The sequence below is a fragment of the Tetranychus urticae genome, chromosome 2 (assembly GCF_039701765.1).
Source record: "Tetranychus urticae isolate SD_2017Ah chromosome 2, NJAU_TeUrti_SD_1.0, whole genome shotgun sequence".
Taxonomy (NCBI): Eukaryota; Metazoa; Arthropoda; class Arachnida; order Trombidiformes; family Tetranychidae; genus Tetranychus; species Tetranychus urticae.
Genome location: NC_142959.1, coordinates 21,620,517 through 21,637,861, shown reverse-complemented (window position 1 = coordinate 21,637,861; position 17,345 = coordinate 21,620,517). Strand labels below are relative to the sequence as shown.

The window sequence follows — 17,345 nt, the reverse complement described above, 5'->3', positions numbered from 1 at the left end:
ATCTTTACATCACTCCAAGATTTCAACGATTTCATCATTATCAACCTTGGAATTGATTAATTTCACATGAAATTGGGCTCGTTATTATTTGAAATGATGAAATCAAAACAACGATTTCGTTATAATTGTAGGTTGATTAAAACTATGACATTGATTGGATACTTTAAGTGAATCAAAGATGTAGGAATGAAATTTTTCCATTTACCAAAATTCAAGGAAAATTATTATTTTCCTTGAATTTTTTAAATGATAAAAATTTCATTCCTACATCTTTGATTCACTTAAAGTAGCCTTATTTAGCCTAATTTGATACGCAAGGATTATTTTAACATAAAAAACCTTGAAAAAAAATTATTAGACTGTTCTTTATTTGAAAATTATTTATTGTTGATTGGTCCTTAAATAGAATGCAACTGTATCATAAAACATATAAATTAGTTGTGTTCTACCTTAACATCATCATTATAAAGAAAGTTATCTATACAAAATGTACAAGTTTAAACAAAAGTGTAAATTTTGTTCAAAAAAGTTCAAAAAACACATGAATCTGTGTCATCATGAAAAAATCTACAAAAGTGAAAGAGCTGATGATATTTGTGCATTGGATTTTGATTTACCTGATGGTTATTCCATTCAAAAAACAGCTTTCAGTCGTTCTTTGAATGTGTTTAAAAAAAAGTTCGATGAACAAATTTTTGATATTGAGTCTTTACTCAAGACAGAACATAAAAGTATACGAAAAATCTTCAAAAGATGTCTCAAACAATTCAATGGTTTAAAGGCTCAAATCAGTGTTCAATGTGAATTCTACAAAACAGATGGAAGTGAAGTTATCTGGCTGGATCCCCTCTTCTCATCTTCAATGAAAGCTTTTACAACAATGGAACTGTTTGATGAATTTTTGCAAGAATCTGCAGTTGAAATTCTGATTGATTTTGATAACTTCACTCATAAAGGTAGTGGATGGATGCTCCGTAAAGTTACACTCATGGAATTGAGAATTGGTAAATATGTTCCTCTTTCAGGTGGATGTCTTTTTCGAAAATTACCTGCCGAATTTGTGGCAAAACGGTGCATAATACAATTGCAAACCATAGATAAGTGTTTCATGTGGAGTATCTTGGCAGCTTTACATCCTGCTAAGAGGAATCCAGGAAGAATATCGAATTATAAAGCCTACGTCAAACAATACAATTTTGATGGTTTCGATGGAGAAGTTAAATTGGATCGTATAAAGACTTTCGGAAAGAGAAATGGTATCTCAATCAATGTTTTTGCCTTGGCTTATAGTGATGAGCTTGGTTTATACCCTATTCCATTGATCGTAAATAATAATCAACAAGAAAAACATGTTGATCTCTTACTTTTTGCTCAACATTATTGGCCGATAAAAAATTTCAACAGATTTGCTGGTAGCAAACAATCTAGATATCATCATTTCTGCTATAACTGTCTAACAGGATTCAGGAATAAACAAATCCTAACCGAACATGCAAGTGACTGCAAAAATTTTAAGGCCCAGAAAATTTTAGTTCCGCAAAAAGGAGCTAAATTGTGTTTTGATGAATTTCATAAACAATTGAAATATCCTTTCGTTGTTTATGCTGATTTTGAAACTTTGTGTAAACCTGTGGATACTGATATTAACAAACAGACGTTTGAATACCAAGAGCATTTACCATCAAGCTTTGGTTATGCAGTAGTTGATGCTTATGGAAAAATCGTTGAATATGACTCTTATCGAGGATTGGAAGCTGGAAAAGTTTTTCTACAATCAATGCGTTCATTAGTTTGGAAGATTCGTAAAATTATAGATGATAGACAGTTGGATTTCGTAATGACTCCAGATGATGATGATGCATTTGCAAAAGCTCAATTTTGTCATATCTGTGAATGTGAATTCAAAGATAATGATATGAAAGTCAAGGATCATGATCATTTTACAGGAAAATACCGTGGAGCTGCTCATGTATCTTGCAATTTAGATTTGCGAATACCACAAGATATTCCTGTAATTTTTCATAATTTGAAAAATTTCGATGCACACATTTTACTACAAGGGATTGAAGATGATATGTTCAAAAAAATATCGATTGTCCCCCAAAATATGGAGAAATACATCTCGTTTCAATTTGGAAATTTGAAATTTATTGACAGTTTCTCATTTTTAAGTAGTTCTTTAGATAATTTAGCGAAAGATTTATCAGAGGATGCAAGAAAAAAATACTTAACCCAATTATTCCACGATCATGATATTCCTTTCGTTTCAAAAAAAGCAATGCTACCTTATGACTATTTAGACAGTTTCGATAGATTCAATGAGACAAAATTACCGGGAATAGAAAATTTTGCTAACAAGTTAAAGTTTGAAACATTAGACAATGAAACATATCAAAATATGGTTGATCTTTGGAATCATTTCGAAATCAAAAATCTTGGAGAATTTCAAGATCTTTATCAGAAGATTGATGTTGCTTTATTAGTTGCCGTTTTCGAAGATTTTCGTTCAATAAGCATACAGCAATTCAACTTAGATCCTCCACATTTTTTCTCTGCGCCCGGTCTCACATGGGCGGCAGCTCTTAAAAAAACAAAAGCAGTTATTGATTTATTAACTGATATCAATATGATCATGATGATAGAAAAAGGTGTAAGAGGAGGAATTTCATCAGCAATGCGTAGATATGCAGAAGCAAATACTCCTGGAACTTCGAGATATGACCCTTCGAAACAATCAAGTTTCATAAGTTATCTCGACGTTAACAATTTATATGGATATGCTTTATATCAAAGCATGCCTATTTCAGATTTTGAATGGGTAGACGATAAAGATTTTGATGGAATTTATGATTGTTTCATAAATAAAGAAACAGAAGATTCAGATGTCGGTTGCATATTCGAAGTTGATATTGAATATCCTGCTGATCTACACAATGCACATAATGATTTCCCCCTTGCACCTGATAAATCGATGATAGAAGATGAACAGTTGAGTAATTACCAAAATCATATTTTAAAAAGCACAGGTTATAAAAGAACTAAAACTTCGAAACTTATACCTAGCTTTTTACAAAAGATGAAATATGTAGTACACTATAGAAATCTTTCGTACTATGTGAAAAAAGGACTAAAAATTACTAAGATCCACCGCATAATCAAATTTAAGCAAAAACCATGGTTACGAGATTATATTCTACTATGTACAACTAAACGTCAAGAGAGTAAATCAAATTTCGAAAAAAACTTTTGGAAGCTCATGGTGAATGCAATCTATGGTAAATCAATCGAAGATGTCCGTAAACACACTGAAGTTAAGTTGGAGCTTACATATGCTGGTGCAATGAAGCAAATGCGCAGAGCAATATGTGAAAAATTTTATATATTGGATGAGAATAAAGCTCTTTTCAAGTTGCGTCGAAGAAAAGTAAATCTTAACAAACCAATCTTTGTAGGATTCACTGTTTTGGAATATTCTAAACTGCATATGTATCAATTGCATTACGATGTATTCAAAAAATATTTCAATGAAAATATTGAGCTTCTTTATACAGATACTGATAGCTTGATTTATCACATAAAGACAGAAGATTTACACGCAGATTATAAAAATCTGCATTATATATTCGATTTTTCTGATTATCCCAGAAATCATGAATCCGGATTATGGACTGATATCAACAAAAAGAAACTGGGTTATCTTAAAGATGAGCTGAATGGAAAGCATATTCTGGAATTCATAGCTCTTAAACCTAAGGTTTATGTCATCAACTCTGAAGATAATATTAAAAAGACAGCGAAGGGTGTTCAAAAGGTTGTGTTGAAAAAAATGGTCAGCTTGGATGATTACAAAACTGCTCTTTTTGACTTAAAACTTTTTTATCATGATATGAGAACAATACGAAGTGAAAAACATAAAATCAAATCTTTACAGTCACACAAACTTTCCCTGAACCCATTTGATGATAAACGTTACTTGAAACCAGATGGCATTACTTCTTATGCTTATGGTCACTATGCTATTGGTGATAACTAACTGTATTGTTGTATGTATAAGAAAGTCAATATTTCCTTCTTCTGAAAAATAATGAATAAAGAACTAATTTCAACTATATTAATCCTGATTGGATTGATTATATTTTTATTGTATTCCTATTCATCATTCAAAGTTTATGTTCACTATGAACGAAATATTACCCTCGGTTAGCGTAACTAATTTTGTTACGTTATGGGATGTTAATACTAAAATAGATATTATTCCAAAACAAGGAAAAAAGAAACGGTTTAATGCTGAAATATTAAAGTGTGGAAAGAAATGTTGTTTATTGTTTGGTTCTGGAAGAATAATCGCTACTGGATTCAAATCTCTCGAAGAAACTAAAGATTTCGTATTGGGTGTGTTCAAAAAAATAAATTTCATCAAAATAGTGAACATAACTGGTGTTGTGAAATTTGAGCAGCCAATCAGTGCAAACACTATATTTCAAAGTGGATTGAAAGTATGTTATGAACCTGAACTATTCCCCGCAATCACATGGAAAGAGTATGGTATCTGTTTTGTGTATTACCCAAAAGGGTCATTGATCATAACCGGAGCTAAATCAATGGAGCAACTAGAAACAGCATATAAAACATTCTGTTACCGATTTAATCCTCTTGCATACAAGATTTAATGTAATATAAGAATTGTAATTTGATTAATGAAATAAAATGAATCTTTATAGTGTATATTTGAAACATCCTTTTACTATGATGATTGCTGGACCTTCGGGTTCTGGTAAAACTCATTTTGTAAACAAATTAATTCAACATGCTGGGATTTTCTCAAATCCAAAACCTGATCGAATAACGTATTTTTATAGCGAATATCAACAATCATTTTCGGATTTAACATCAGTAAACTTCATACAAGGACTACCTGAAAACTTGATGAAATCCTTTGACGGTAGTAAACCTGAATGGATAATAATTGATGACTTAATGCATGAATCAGTGAATTCAAAAATTGTGTCGGAGCTATTCACTAAAGGAAGTCATCACAGGAACGTTTCGGTGATTCTCCTGGTGCAGAATTTTTTTATCCGTGGAGTTGAAAGTCGGAACATCTCCCTCAACTCAAATTACATTGTTCTTTTTAAAAACCCTAGAGACCAATCAATAGCAACAATGATCGCTCGTCAGATGTTCCCCAGGAATATCAAAAAATTTCAACAAATCTTCCAAGACGCTACTCATGAACCGTATTCTTATCTTTTTATTGATTTAAAGTCTGACTGTCCAGATGAGATACGATTGCTGACAAATATTTGTGGCGAGAAAGAATACATAACCGCTTATCAAATTTGATAATTTATATAAGATGTCAAACCGTCCACAAAATACAAAATAAAGATGACTGTAGAAAAAGCTTTAAAAGTATTACCCTATCTTAAAAAACTAACAAAAATTAGATCCAAAGTCAAAAGAAAAAAAACTCTTGATTCTTGCCCAATCCATGTTTTCAATGCAATAAGTGATATTTCTAAGAATATTCTGAAGGGAAATATTCATGTTAATCGTCAACAAATGAAAAAACTGAAACCGTATAAGAAGATAGTGAGAAAACTTAGTGAACGATCTAATCCCAAAAATAAAAAAAAGATTTTAATCCAAAACGGTGGTGCATTACCCGCATTACTTATTCCAGCTGTTTCTATTCTTGCTGATATAGTTGCAAGAAAATTGATAAAATGAATGCAATAACTAAAATGATACTCATTCCTGAGGATCAATATAGGAAAAATTGTCAATTTTTTAATCCATCTTATTTACAACCAATAATGAATGCTAATATACCGATGGACTTGAAAGTTAGACTTTACAATGATTTGTTGTTAAAAAACTCTATTAAGAATAAAGTTAACAGCGAAACGCAAACGATTGCTAACAAACCTAATGTTATTGATAATGGTGTTAATACTGAAAATTATGATCCATTTGCTAGTATGGATGATAGACAGCTTTCTTTCAGTCCATTGTCATCACTTTCCACGTCCACACCTGGAACCGTAACAACACCTTCATCTTCCTCATTATCTCACGGAACACCAACGCCTGAAATTAATAGGGAATTAAATGCATATGAATTAGAACTTGCTTTGCGGAATATTCCAGATCTAGTAGATCCAAAAGGAAAAGTGATAAGAGATGATGGAACGCAAATTAATAATAGCAATATAGAGACAATCGCACAGTATCTAACTTTATCTAAGAATCAGGACTATACTGGAGTAAATGCTCCTAGTGGAACAATAAGAGTGATAGGGGAAATAGAAAGAAGACCACAGCTTTTTAAATCTATTCGACATACACCAGTTTTGAAAAGGTACGGTAACGCATCAAAAAGTCATTTATGGAAAGATTTCTTGCATCTGAGTACTATTCAATCAAAAGTACAGGAGGGTTTGGAGGACTCCAAAGATTGTACCGATTAATTAAAAAAAAGCATCCAGAAATAACTTATGATTTCGTGAGAACATGGTTATTAAAACAAGATGTATACAATCTTTTCAAAGATATTAATAAAAAGTTTATAAGATTACCTATTCTCGTCAATTCAATTGATGAACAATGGCAAATTGATATTATGGATATGACTTGGTTACAGAAAGAAAATGAGGGTTATAAATATATTTTGAATGTTATAGATTGTTTGAGCAGATATGCTTGGGCCAAGCCAATTAAAAGAAAGACTGGAAGTGAAGTAGCACAAGTGTTAGAAAGTATTTTCCAAACTGGAAGAATCCCTGAAAAAATACAGTCAGATCAAGGAACTGAGTTTAAAAATAAAACTGTACAAGAATTGCTACATGTGTATGGAATTAAATTTTTTACTTCAACTGATGATGTGATAAAATGTGCCATTGTAGAAAGATTTAATAGAACGTTGCGAACAAGATTATATAGATACATGCATCATGTGAATAGTCGATCATATATCAAGGTTCTACAGGATATCGTAGATTCATACAACAATTCTTATCATCGAACAATAATGATGACGCCTACACAAGTTAATGAGGAAAACCGGTCTCAAGTCGTACTTAATATAAGAAAATCACATCGTACATTAAATAAAAGACAAAAGCCCTATTCTGTTGGTACAAAAGTACGTATAACCAGAGCTAAAGGAAAGTTTGAAAAAGGAGCTACAAGCAACTTCACAGAAGAAATTTTTGAAATCGTGAAAGTTAAAAAAACACCTCAAGGTTACGTTTACAGATTGATTGATTTGTTGAAAGAACCTATTACATCTATATTCTATCATCCTGAGCTAATACCAGTGACAGAACAAAATCTTCACAAAATCGAAAAGATTATTAAAAGTCGTATCAACAAGACAACAAAACAAAAGGAATTTTTCGTAAAGTGGCTAGGTTATCCGAGTAAATTCAACAGCTGGGTACAAAATGTGGAATCAACCTGAAGAATATTTCATTGAGGTAGTTTCTAATGCATCGATGGAAGATTTTCCTGATAATACTTTATCAAAATTCACAAATAAACTTCCTGTGCCATTGGAATTAGATGGCGAATGGGTAGTTGGAATACAAGAAATTTTTTATCCGATTGATATTGCTCCAGAAGAAGTTAAAATCCAAGTGCAACTTTTCACATCAGATAAAACAGAAAAACTATTATCAGATGTTTTTTTGAATGAAAACGATGCACCAGAAGTGATAATATCCAAAATTAATGACGCTTTACATTCACTATTTAAAAAAGTGACAGGTAATGTTACTACAGATATACTCGATCGAAATAAAAGGTCGCTCGATAAATCAGAAAATAGAGCTTTCTCCAAACCTTCTGTACCAGAGGGACCTTTGATAATACCTTTAACGTTAGCAGAAGTAAACGAGCTTACCCCTGAAAAATGAGAGAAATGTCAAAAGAGGACAGATTGGACTTATATAAACGCATTTCAGTTGGTGTTCCGATAATTATAGATAAACTTTATAAGGAGATGGAAAAATTTCGTGCTGAGGTTGAGAAAAAATCAAAAGAAATGGTTGCTTTACACGCTAATTTGAGAACATTTACCGATCAACTTGATCAAGTTAAAATATCAAAACAAGAAGAACATCAGAAGTATAAAGATTTAAAGATTGAACATGACAAGAAAGTCAATAATATGAATGAACTCAACACTTCTATCAACAATTTGAAAGAAAAAATTTCTAAATTGGAACAGAAATTAACACTGAGTGAAGCGTCAGTAAATGAAGCAAGAGTAAAAACAGCCAAAGCTAAAGATGATTTCGATGCAAAAGAAAGAGAACTGTACTCAGCTAAACGATCGTTTGCTGATAGTGCTAATGCTAGTGCAAGAAAAATAGCTGAATTGGAATCAGAACTTGCCAAAAAAAGAACTGATACTAGTGCATTATCTGGTCGACATAATACTCAAATACAAGGAATGCAAACAGAAATTGATAAATTAAAAAATGCAGAAATCGAAGCAGAAAAACAACATAAAATAAAAATAAAGAAACTAGATGATGATTATGAATCTTTGAGGAATACACTAGTTGAAAGTCAGCGTAAATTCAATGAACTCAAACGTGAAAATCAAATAATGAAGCAAGAACATAATGAAAAACTCGCAGATCTTAACAATGAAATCAACACTCTGAAAAATGATAAGTCAAATTTAGCGAATGAAATAATACGTAATTCTCAACAAATACAACAATATAAAGATGAAATTGAATCTTTAAAAGCAAACGAAATCGATTTATCATCACGTTTGACTGAAAAGGAAGCAGAAATTAAACGTAAAATCAAAGAAATTGAAGATGAAAAGGTTGAAATTGAATCAAAACGTATCAAATTAGAGAATAAAGAAAATTTATTGGTCCAAAGACTAGCTAATCTTGGAATCAGAACTCAAACAAACACAGACAGCAATGCAGTTGATGAATTTCTGAATTTTCCAGGTTTAGCATATGATAATGGGAGAATCATTTTCCACCCAGGACGCAATCAAGGAAAAACATACACTCCATATTTTGCAGATATTGGATTTTTGAATGCTTTAGGTTTCGATGCTAGTTCATATTTGCAAATGATTGATGATTTTTCAAAAGGGAAAAATTCCTACGCTAGTGATAAACGATGTAATCTGAACTTGCGATCCCATTTGATGTTCATAAATTCAGACATAGTCGCTGAGCATTTTGTTGGAAATAAATCTGCTCGTGTAATGAGAGTCTTACCAATCAAAAGAGCTAAAGAATATGAATTAGTTCATGAAAAATTCTTGAAACCTTTTTATTATCCTGTTAGATCAAATAGAATCGAAGATATCAATTTTTTGCTCACTGATGAAATGGGACAAAATATCAAATTCAATTCAGGTCGTGTTTTAGTTGGTTTACACTTGAAACGTGTATAGTTGTATAAGAATTTTTAATGAAAGAAATAAAACATAAAAATAAAATGAATCGTAAAGTATATTGTTCTTGTGACTCAAATTTTAATAAGTTTTATCAGCAACAAGCTGGTTCTGGATTTTCAGATATCGAGGTTTTCAGAGGGGTTCCATATCAGCGAGGCTACGGTTTCGGTAGTTTGATAAAAAGGTTTGGTGTTCCGATTTTGAAAATTCTTGGTAAACATGCTTTGAAAACTGGTATTAATGTAGGTCAGGACATTTTAGACAAAAAAAACATTAAAGAATCTGTTAAATTGCATGCAAAAACAGGAATACATGCTGCTGTGAATGACTCTCTAAATAAAGCTAGTACATTAATGAATCAAACAGGAAAAGGTATCAAGCGCAAAAGGTTATATAAGAATAAGCGATTGAGTAAAAAAAAGAAAGATATATTTGATTAAAAATGGAATATCTACATCCTTCATCATCTCCAGCTAGTAAAAGTGAATTAAGCTTATTCACTGTACCGCCGACACAAGTTGCAATAGAATCTAGTTATGAAACTGACTATCGACCGTCTCAAAATTTAGATAATGGCAAAACATTTGAAGTGAATATTCCTGCATCAGAGGATTTCACAGATCTAAGCGCTACAATGGTTCATATGAAAGTTTACATTACAAATAAAGATGCAATATTGAAACCCTCAGAAAAAATCACACTCGTAGAAAATTTTGCTAATGCAATTTTCGAACAAATTGATTTATATCTTGGATCAACTAATACGTCGCTTGCTAACAACATGTATCATTATCAAGCTTTTTTAGAAGATTTATTATATAGACATCCAACTGAAGCTGAAGCTGGATCTTCAATAACACAAGCAGTTATTGAAGGAAATAAAGTACACGAATTATATTTTAGACTTCATTTACCAATGTGCACTCAAGACAAATTACTGCTCAATGGTGTCCCGATTTCATTTCGTTTTACAAGAAGTTCAGGTTCTTTCCCATTGTTTAAAGAAACTCTCGTTGAAACAGAACAGTATTCATTCAAAATACAGAAATTTTCGCTGCATATCAAAAGAATCAAACTTTATCCTGATGCACAATCATCTATTATTAAAACACTAGAAACATATCCTGCAAAATATTTTATAACACGATCAGACACAAGAAATTTCTTTATTGCGAAAGGATTATCCTCTATATCTGTAGAGAATGTTTTTTCAGGAGTTTTACCTCGTAGATGTATTATCGGGTTTGTGAATGAAAGAGCAATAAGTGGGTATATAGATTCAGATCCGTTTGAATTTCAACATTTTAACGTCAACCATATCAGTTTAAATATCGATGGCGTGATGTATCCCAGTATACCATATACACCTGAATATGCAAATGGAAACGCAATGCGTGAATTTGTAGAATTGTATCGAGCACTAGGTCAAGATGAAGGAATAGCTCAATTACAACTATCGTATGAGAAATACAAAAAAGACAAAGTACTTTATGCATTTGATATTGGTGGAGAACTAGGAGCGGACGTTGGAGTATTATCACTAATAAAACGAGGCAAAGCTAGATTAGAAGTTCGTTTCAGTCAAGCCCTATCTAACACAATAAAGGCAATTGTATTTGCTCAGTATGATAATCTAATCACCATTGATAAAAACCGACAAGTAACTATTGATTATTAAAATGTTGAACAGTTTAAAAATAAAAAAAATGTTGAAACATTTGAAATGGTTTGGAGGTGTTTTTCCTAGTGATCGTCTTCCTATTACGATTAAAAGACCAATCTCTTTTATAATAAACCTGGATCCAAGCTATAAAGAAGGATCACATTGGGTTGCAATAAATTTTACACGGTTTGGAAGGGCAATTTACTTTGATTCATTCGGCCGTAGTCCAGAAGGGAATATTTTAACTTTCATTGAAAGAAATACAACTAGAGGTTTTGATCATTGTCCATATAAATATCAAGGAAATACTTCTACTGCATGTGGTTACTTTTGTGTTCTTTTTGTAATCTTAGCTAATCACCCTGAACGATTTTTCAATTTATTTGAAAAATGTAAACATAATGTAAATGAAAAACGACTGAAAAAATTACTAACCGATTACATCTAAATGAATAAAATCTAAAAAATTTTACAAACTAAAATTTTGCTGAAAAAAAAACTTCATTTAAGTTTCTTAATGACTGTGGCTCGGCTCCAGCACAATTGTGCTGGAGCCAGCCATTTTATACTACTTCTGTCTCTGGTCAGTTTTATTATTATTCAATACACGATTGTTAAACTTAAATTATGATTGTTTAACAATGCAAATCATAATAGTTTGGGTCAGATTGAATAAATGATAACAAGAATAACCGATAACCAAGTGATTATAAACACTGATTTTTTGCCAATATTAAATGAAAAATTTTACTCGTTTATTAACTTGCCCTTTGCTTGATAACATTCATTTGCATTTTTTACCATGTAACATTACTTTAACCTCTCTTTCATCATCATCATCATGAGAATGACAATTGATGACAAATACGTGAGATGAACAGTTAATTAATTATATGAGCAAAGGTTGCCTTTAATAACCTTGCTTTAAGTGGGATTATTTAACAGACTAAAATTGAAACAATCATTTGTTCACAAAAATGCAAACATTATTAACAAGGCGTTTATAACAACTTTTCAATTGACCAAAAATTGAATTGCCACTGATTTAAATTCGCTCCAAACCTTTAATTAACTTGTAATGTTAATTATCGATACATTTGTTTCATAACAACCGAGTCTAATGTTGATATCTTTGCTCTCAGGTTAGGCCAATTAGTCTTGTATTTGAATGAAAAATAAAAGTGTCATCAATAGTCCAACCGTCAAGAATAGAAAGCGTTTGTTTGACACAAAAATTTGGGTTAACCTAATCAGCTGATGGACAATTGAGTCTCCTTGGAAGGCTTCAAAGGGCATTTGATATGATAAATCGATGGTTGATTGTTGCTTCAGACGGATATCATTATGATAGATTAATGATTCATTTGATGAAGATATTGATACATTGGGATCATCTTGGGTTGGCAAGTTTCCAGTTGATTCTGATTCTGACTCGGATTCAGATTCAGATGATAATGTTGATAAATATGTTCCCTCTTTTACTCGAGATTTGCTTTTAATGATCACTTTAGGTGACAATGGACGAATTAATAGTTGATTATTTGAATCTGCTTCAATCATGTTTATTGGTTTGGTGTTGTTGATGGATTGTAAAAATACATCTAAATCGTCCAACAGTTGGTTATATTTTTCCAGTAAAAGGTTGAGATCGCTGGATTGGTTCTGGTATCGGTTCAACTTGTCTAAACTGGTTCGTGTGTTTTTTATGTAACGTTTCATCTGTTTAACCAGTAATTGTAGGTTTGAGTCGAGACATTGGATTGGTCCGTCTCCGGCATCTGTGGTTGAGTCAATGCTTGATGAACTTGATAATGCACGGTAATACGACTTGATTTGGGTTTTAAGTGTTGACAGATTGGCAAAATTTTTAGACAAAATTTTCATTTGTTTATCCATTTAGATTCAATTTTTCATTTGACTCAGCTGAGTCAATTGGATTTGACAATCAGTCTTTCAATAATTATCCTTCATTTAGATATCCATTTATTGGTTTAAGCGACTCTTTTATGAAACGTTTGACTTTATTCATCTGCAGCAATTCCGATTCGTTTGTTTTTGTTCCAAGTAATGATTGACTATTTTAAGCTTTGATAAATCAATATTTTATTAACTGTAACTTTATTTTTTTCAATTGAAATCATTTGAATAATGTTTATTTGAAGAAACCGCGATTTAATTCGCATGTCTCCATCTGGAGGATGGCGGTTGCAAGTAATTTTGCAGTTAAGTAAGGTTTAGACTTGCTTTTAAATTGCATTGTTTATTGTCAGTAAAAAATCTCTCTAGTTAATTGACATTGTAATAAATTATTTTGTGAATCATCAACTTTCTGTTTTAGTGCAAAGAAAGATTGCTGATTTTTTTTGTAACTTTCTGGTATCAAGTTTTGACCTTTTTTTATTTTGTGTGAAAAAGCTGTTACTTTGGCTTGAAAATGAGTCGTGCTCACCCACCTGAGTTGAAAAAATATTTAGACAAACAATTGACTCTTACACTAAATGGTGCTCGAAAAGTATCGGGAATCCTACGTGGTTTTGACCCTTTCATGAATTTGGTATTGGATGAGGCGACAGAGGAATCCAAAGATTCTAAGGTTCAATTGGGAATGATTGTAGTACGAGGTAATGCTGTTTACTTGTTGGAAGCTGCAGAAAGGATTTCGTGATCTTGGTCTTAATCTCTTACCATTTTGTATTGGAGGAAAATGTGTGTGTATTTGTGACCTAAAATAGAGCATTTTGTGTTTTGTATGTGTATGAGGTCTAGTAACATGGTTACATCAAAGAATAATAAATTTGTCGAAAGCTTCTCCTATTACATCACAGATTTCGGTTAACTCGGTTTCTTCAAGTGAAGCATTGATAAGCAGACGGATACTCGGACGATTTTTCAAAACTTCTTCATCAAGATATCGTGATATGGCTAAAGCAAATCCCTTTTGATGCGCCTAGTCAGAAAATTGAATAAAAAATCAGTGATAGAAAGAACAAAAGAAATTACAATAACTGAACGCTGGTTATGATAATCTCTGATAACTTGAGATTATTCTGCAGAAAATACTTGTTTAGATGCCTCTTGAATTTCACAGCAACCCTCCTCACTTAACGCAAATTTCAATGCCTCTTTTAAAGTAAATCTCCCTAGTCGTTATCTAACGATTCATTCATGTATATGAACAAATTCAAGAATGAGATAAATGGCGACTGAGAATTTTTTTTGGTTAAGTTAGGGTTGCTGTATAGTAGATAATTTGGATAACTTACATGATCACAGATTTTTTCAAGTTGCTCTGTTTCGACATCGTATGAACTCAATTCTTTAGAAAATCGCAAATGTTTAACTGGGCTAATAGGATCTCCATGAACACGGCATGATAATAATCTACCAATAAAGCGGATATAGAATTAATGACAAGTGAAATATAATACATTGGTTTAAAATAGACGAACCTGGACAGTTTTTGGTGCATATTTATACAGTTAGAACGAAGTTTCTCTGTTAAATCGGGTTTATTTTCTAACATATCAAGAGCTGCAATTGCAACAGCTACTTGAAGAGGAGGCAAAGATGCAGAAAAACAGTAACCTAGACCGGAAAGTCTCTGATGATCGATTATGAAAGTTGTACCAGCACAAAAACCTCCGTAACCACTTATGGCGTGTTCCAGGGTTGATGAAATGTGATCTATATCTTCAATAGGTATGTTTAGATGCTCTGTGATTCCTTTACCATGTTCACCTAAAACACCGAATGAAACTGTTTCATCGACGAAAATTCTAACTTTGTACTTTTTTTTCAGTTCCATCATTTCACGCAGAGGACAGATATCTCCATAATTCATGTACAACGCTTCAACAACAAGAAATCGCCGAATGACTCTAGCAAGCTTTGGATTCTGCAAAGAGATGGACAAATGAAACACATTAATATCTCGAAAAGTCGTCGTTTGATTTTGTAATTACCTTGTTGTCGAATTTTTCCTGTTCAATCAAAAGTCGATGTAAATCGTCTACATCATTATGTTTGAAATATTTTATGGTACTTCGAGATGCTGTCAAGCCTTTTTGAATGGCGAAATGAACTCCTTCATCACAAAATATCACATCACCTTTTTTAGCATAAGCAGGAATGGCACTTGCTACAGCGGACAGTCCATATGAATATAAAATGACTTCTTCCACATTTAAAAATTTAGCTAGCCGACTCTCCAATTCGAGGTGAATGTCTTTGATTAAAGATGGAAAAATTCAGACTATTATTACTCCTCAAATGTTAAACAAGCACTGATTAAAGATACTAACCTACAGTTCCATAAAAACCTCTAGGACCACAAGAGCCAACTCCATATTTCCTTAAACCGTTGAGAGCTGCATCTTCCAACGATTTTTCATCACTTAATCCGAGATAATTGTGTGTAGCTAGATTAAGACACTTTTTACCATCCACTATGATATGCTTGCCGTATTTGCTGTTAGGGAAAGAGAAAAAGACTAATTAAAACATTTGCCAAGATACGAAGAGTATGTTTTCAAATATAATGAGCAAGAACATTTGTGTTCAGGCTGTTCAACATTGACATTGAATGTTTACTCACCTTGTGACAATTTTTGGGTTCAATGCATAATGATCACTTGGTATATCAGGTGCCAATGGCTCTGGTTTCCATTCATCAATCAATAATTGCTTTTCCTATTGATAAAAGTGTCAGACAGGTAACAAATTGGAGAGTAAACAATGTGGAAAGAAGACAAGATTTATGTGAACAATCTGCCAAAAAGGACAGATCAAAGACCTACCTTTTCAGATAATTTTGCCGGTCGCCTTGATTTCTTTTTACGGAGGAACATTAAATAGACAACAATGAGCAACAGAAATGCTTCGAGTAAAATGTGATAGCCTAGACTGCTGCGTAAATAAGATGTGATAGAGTTCCAATTGAGCCATTCCATTTTTGAAAATATTGGTACAAAGTATAGATGTTTAGAGAGGCAATGAAGATGAAAATTATGCAAAAACAACGGCTGATGATGCTAGTGGTATTGAATGCTAGCGGAATATAAATTGTTGAGATAATAGAAACAATAAAGAAACATAAGTTGACTACCAGAACATGGTTTTAGAAACTGAAAAAGATAGAGTAAGAAAAACAAAATTAACTAAGGAACCACCATAACATGGAAAAAGAAAAGGTAAATGAAAATATAAAACTAGAAAAACAGCTGAGCTTGAGTGAACCAAGTGAGCATTGGTATAAAAAATGAATCAATGTAAAACCTGAAGCATGATCTTGTTGATTTTAATGAAGAAGATATTAGTGGTGATGTTACTGTTGATCTGCAACTTGTCTCTTTCACCAGAAATCAATGCAATCAGATGGAGGATCTAGGCGCTCGATTACTCACCCATTATTTCATCGGATTCATAGATTGATTAGTTGATTTAAAGTGATTGTGTTAATGCCTTGCCAATGATTGAGTAATTTTCAGTTTTTGAAATGAAGCCACTGTTAGAGTCAAATCTGAAGTAACGTTCAAAGAGGTCAAGCAAAGGTGAAAGAAACACTTCTGTTACACTGATAAGGAAATGACTGGACTATAAAAGGGTAATTTTTTTACTGGTAAGGACTTGACTTTATTGGCAAATATTAGGTTCATTAAGGGAGCTTGATTGGTTAATAATTTGGGTTAAGTTATTACTAATAACTGGCATAGAAGAGCATTTGTTTGATCAGCTGATTTTCAACATGCGAGTGTGGGTTACCAGAGACTACCTGTATCAATGTTTAATGTATTTTAGGTTCCAAGTCTAGGAGGATTTTAATGAAACTATTTCTCTCTTTAATTGATTGATAATATGCTTGATATAAGTTACATATAATTTACAGAGAAAAAAATGTTAACAATTGTCACTGCCGTCGAGTGGATGACTATAGGATGAAAGGTTAAGTTAACCTGGTTAACTTTATATGGTCGATGTTAGCATATTAACTTGATTAACACTTTAAGCTGTGATTAGAAGCACATTAATGATTGCAAGTTGAGGTAAGTCCTTGAAAATCAACTCAAGATGATGGAATGAAAAATGGAAAGTTATGATAACCAAGCCGGATCAGAATCGCTTCATTCATCAATAGGCAAATCAAATAAAGAGACAGTTACTCTAGTAGTTGATTTAGTGATGCTGGAAGAACATAAACTATAATTAACCGATAAAAGTTAATCAGTTATCACCAATTCAACTACTTGA

The 17,345-nt window shown here is 32.2% G+C and overlaps 5 protein-coding genes across 6 annotated transcripts; 4 read left to right on the top strand and 1 right to left on the bottom strand.

Moving 5' to 3' along the window:
• The first annotated feature begins 541 nt into the window (after positions 1-541).
• LOC149094127 (uncharacterized) lies at positions 542-4,033 on the top strand. The gene has a single exon (XM_089267422.1). The coding sequence runs from the start codon at positions 542-544 to the stop codon at positions 4,031-4,033; it is 3,492 nt and encodes a 1,163-aa protein (XP_089123548.1).
• A 145-nt stretch (positions 4,034-4,178) lies between these two features.
• Positions 4,179-4,670, top strand: LOC149094126 (TATA-box-binding protein 2-like). The gene has a single exon (XM_089267421.1). It carries the CDS (start codon positions 4,179-4,181, stop codon positions 4,668-4,670), a length of 492 nt encoding a protein of 163 aa, XP_089123547.1.
• A 5,208-nt stretch (positions 4,671-9,878) lies between these two features.
• Positions 9,879-11,114, top strand: LOC107365393 (uncharacterized protein F54H12.2-like). Its single transcript, XM_015932879.2, has one exon. The coding sequence runs from the start codon at positions 9,879-9,881 to the stop codon at positions 11,112-11,114; it is 1,236 nt and encodes a 411-aa protein (XP_015788365.2).
• Positions 11,115-13,343: 2,229 nt separating this feature from the next.
• On the bottom strand, positions 13,344-17,042 carry Spt-I (serine palmitoyltransferase subunit I). Of its 2 annotated transcripts, XM_025162742.2 has the most exons (8): positions 16,502-17,042; positions 15,896-16,222; positions 15,694-15,788; positions 15,401-15,567; positions 15,062-15,324; positions 14,549-14,994; positions 14,363-14,480; positions 13,344-14,046 (listed from the first exon to the last, which is right to left on the bottom strand). In XM_025162742.2, the coding sequence occupies exons 2-8, from the start codon at positions 16,046-16,048 to the stop codon at positions 13,879-13,881; spliced, it is 1,410 nt and encodes a 469-aa protein (XP_025018510.1). In that variant the 5' UTR covers positions 16,049-16,222; positions 16,502-17,042; the 3' UTR covers positions 13,344-13,878. The 2 variants fall into 2 exon arrangements, with proteins under 2 accessions (XP_025018510.1, XP_015795345.1); XM_015939859.3 differs by lacking the exon at positions 16,502-17,042 and having other exon boundaries at positions 15,896-16,282.
• Positions 13,401-13,916, top strand: SNRPG (small nuclear ribonucleoprotein G). The gene has a single exon (XM_089268179.1). It carries the CDS (start codon positions 13,534-13,536, stop codon positions 13,762-13,764), a length of 231 nt encoding a protein of 76 aa, XP_089124305.1. The 5' UTR covers positions 13,401-13,533; the 3' UTR covers positions 13,765-13,916.
• Positions 17,043-17,345: the final 303 nt, after the last annotated feature.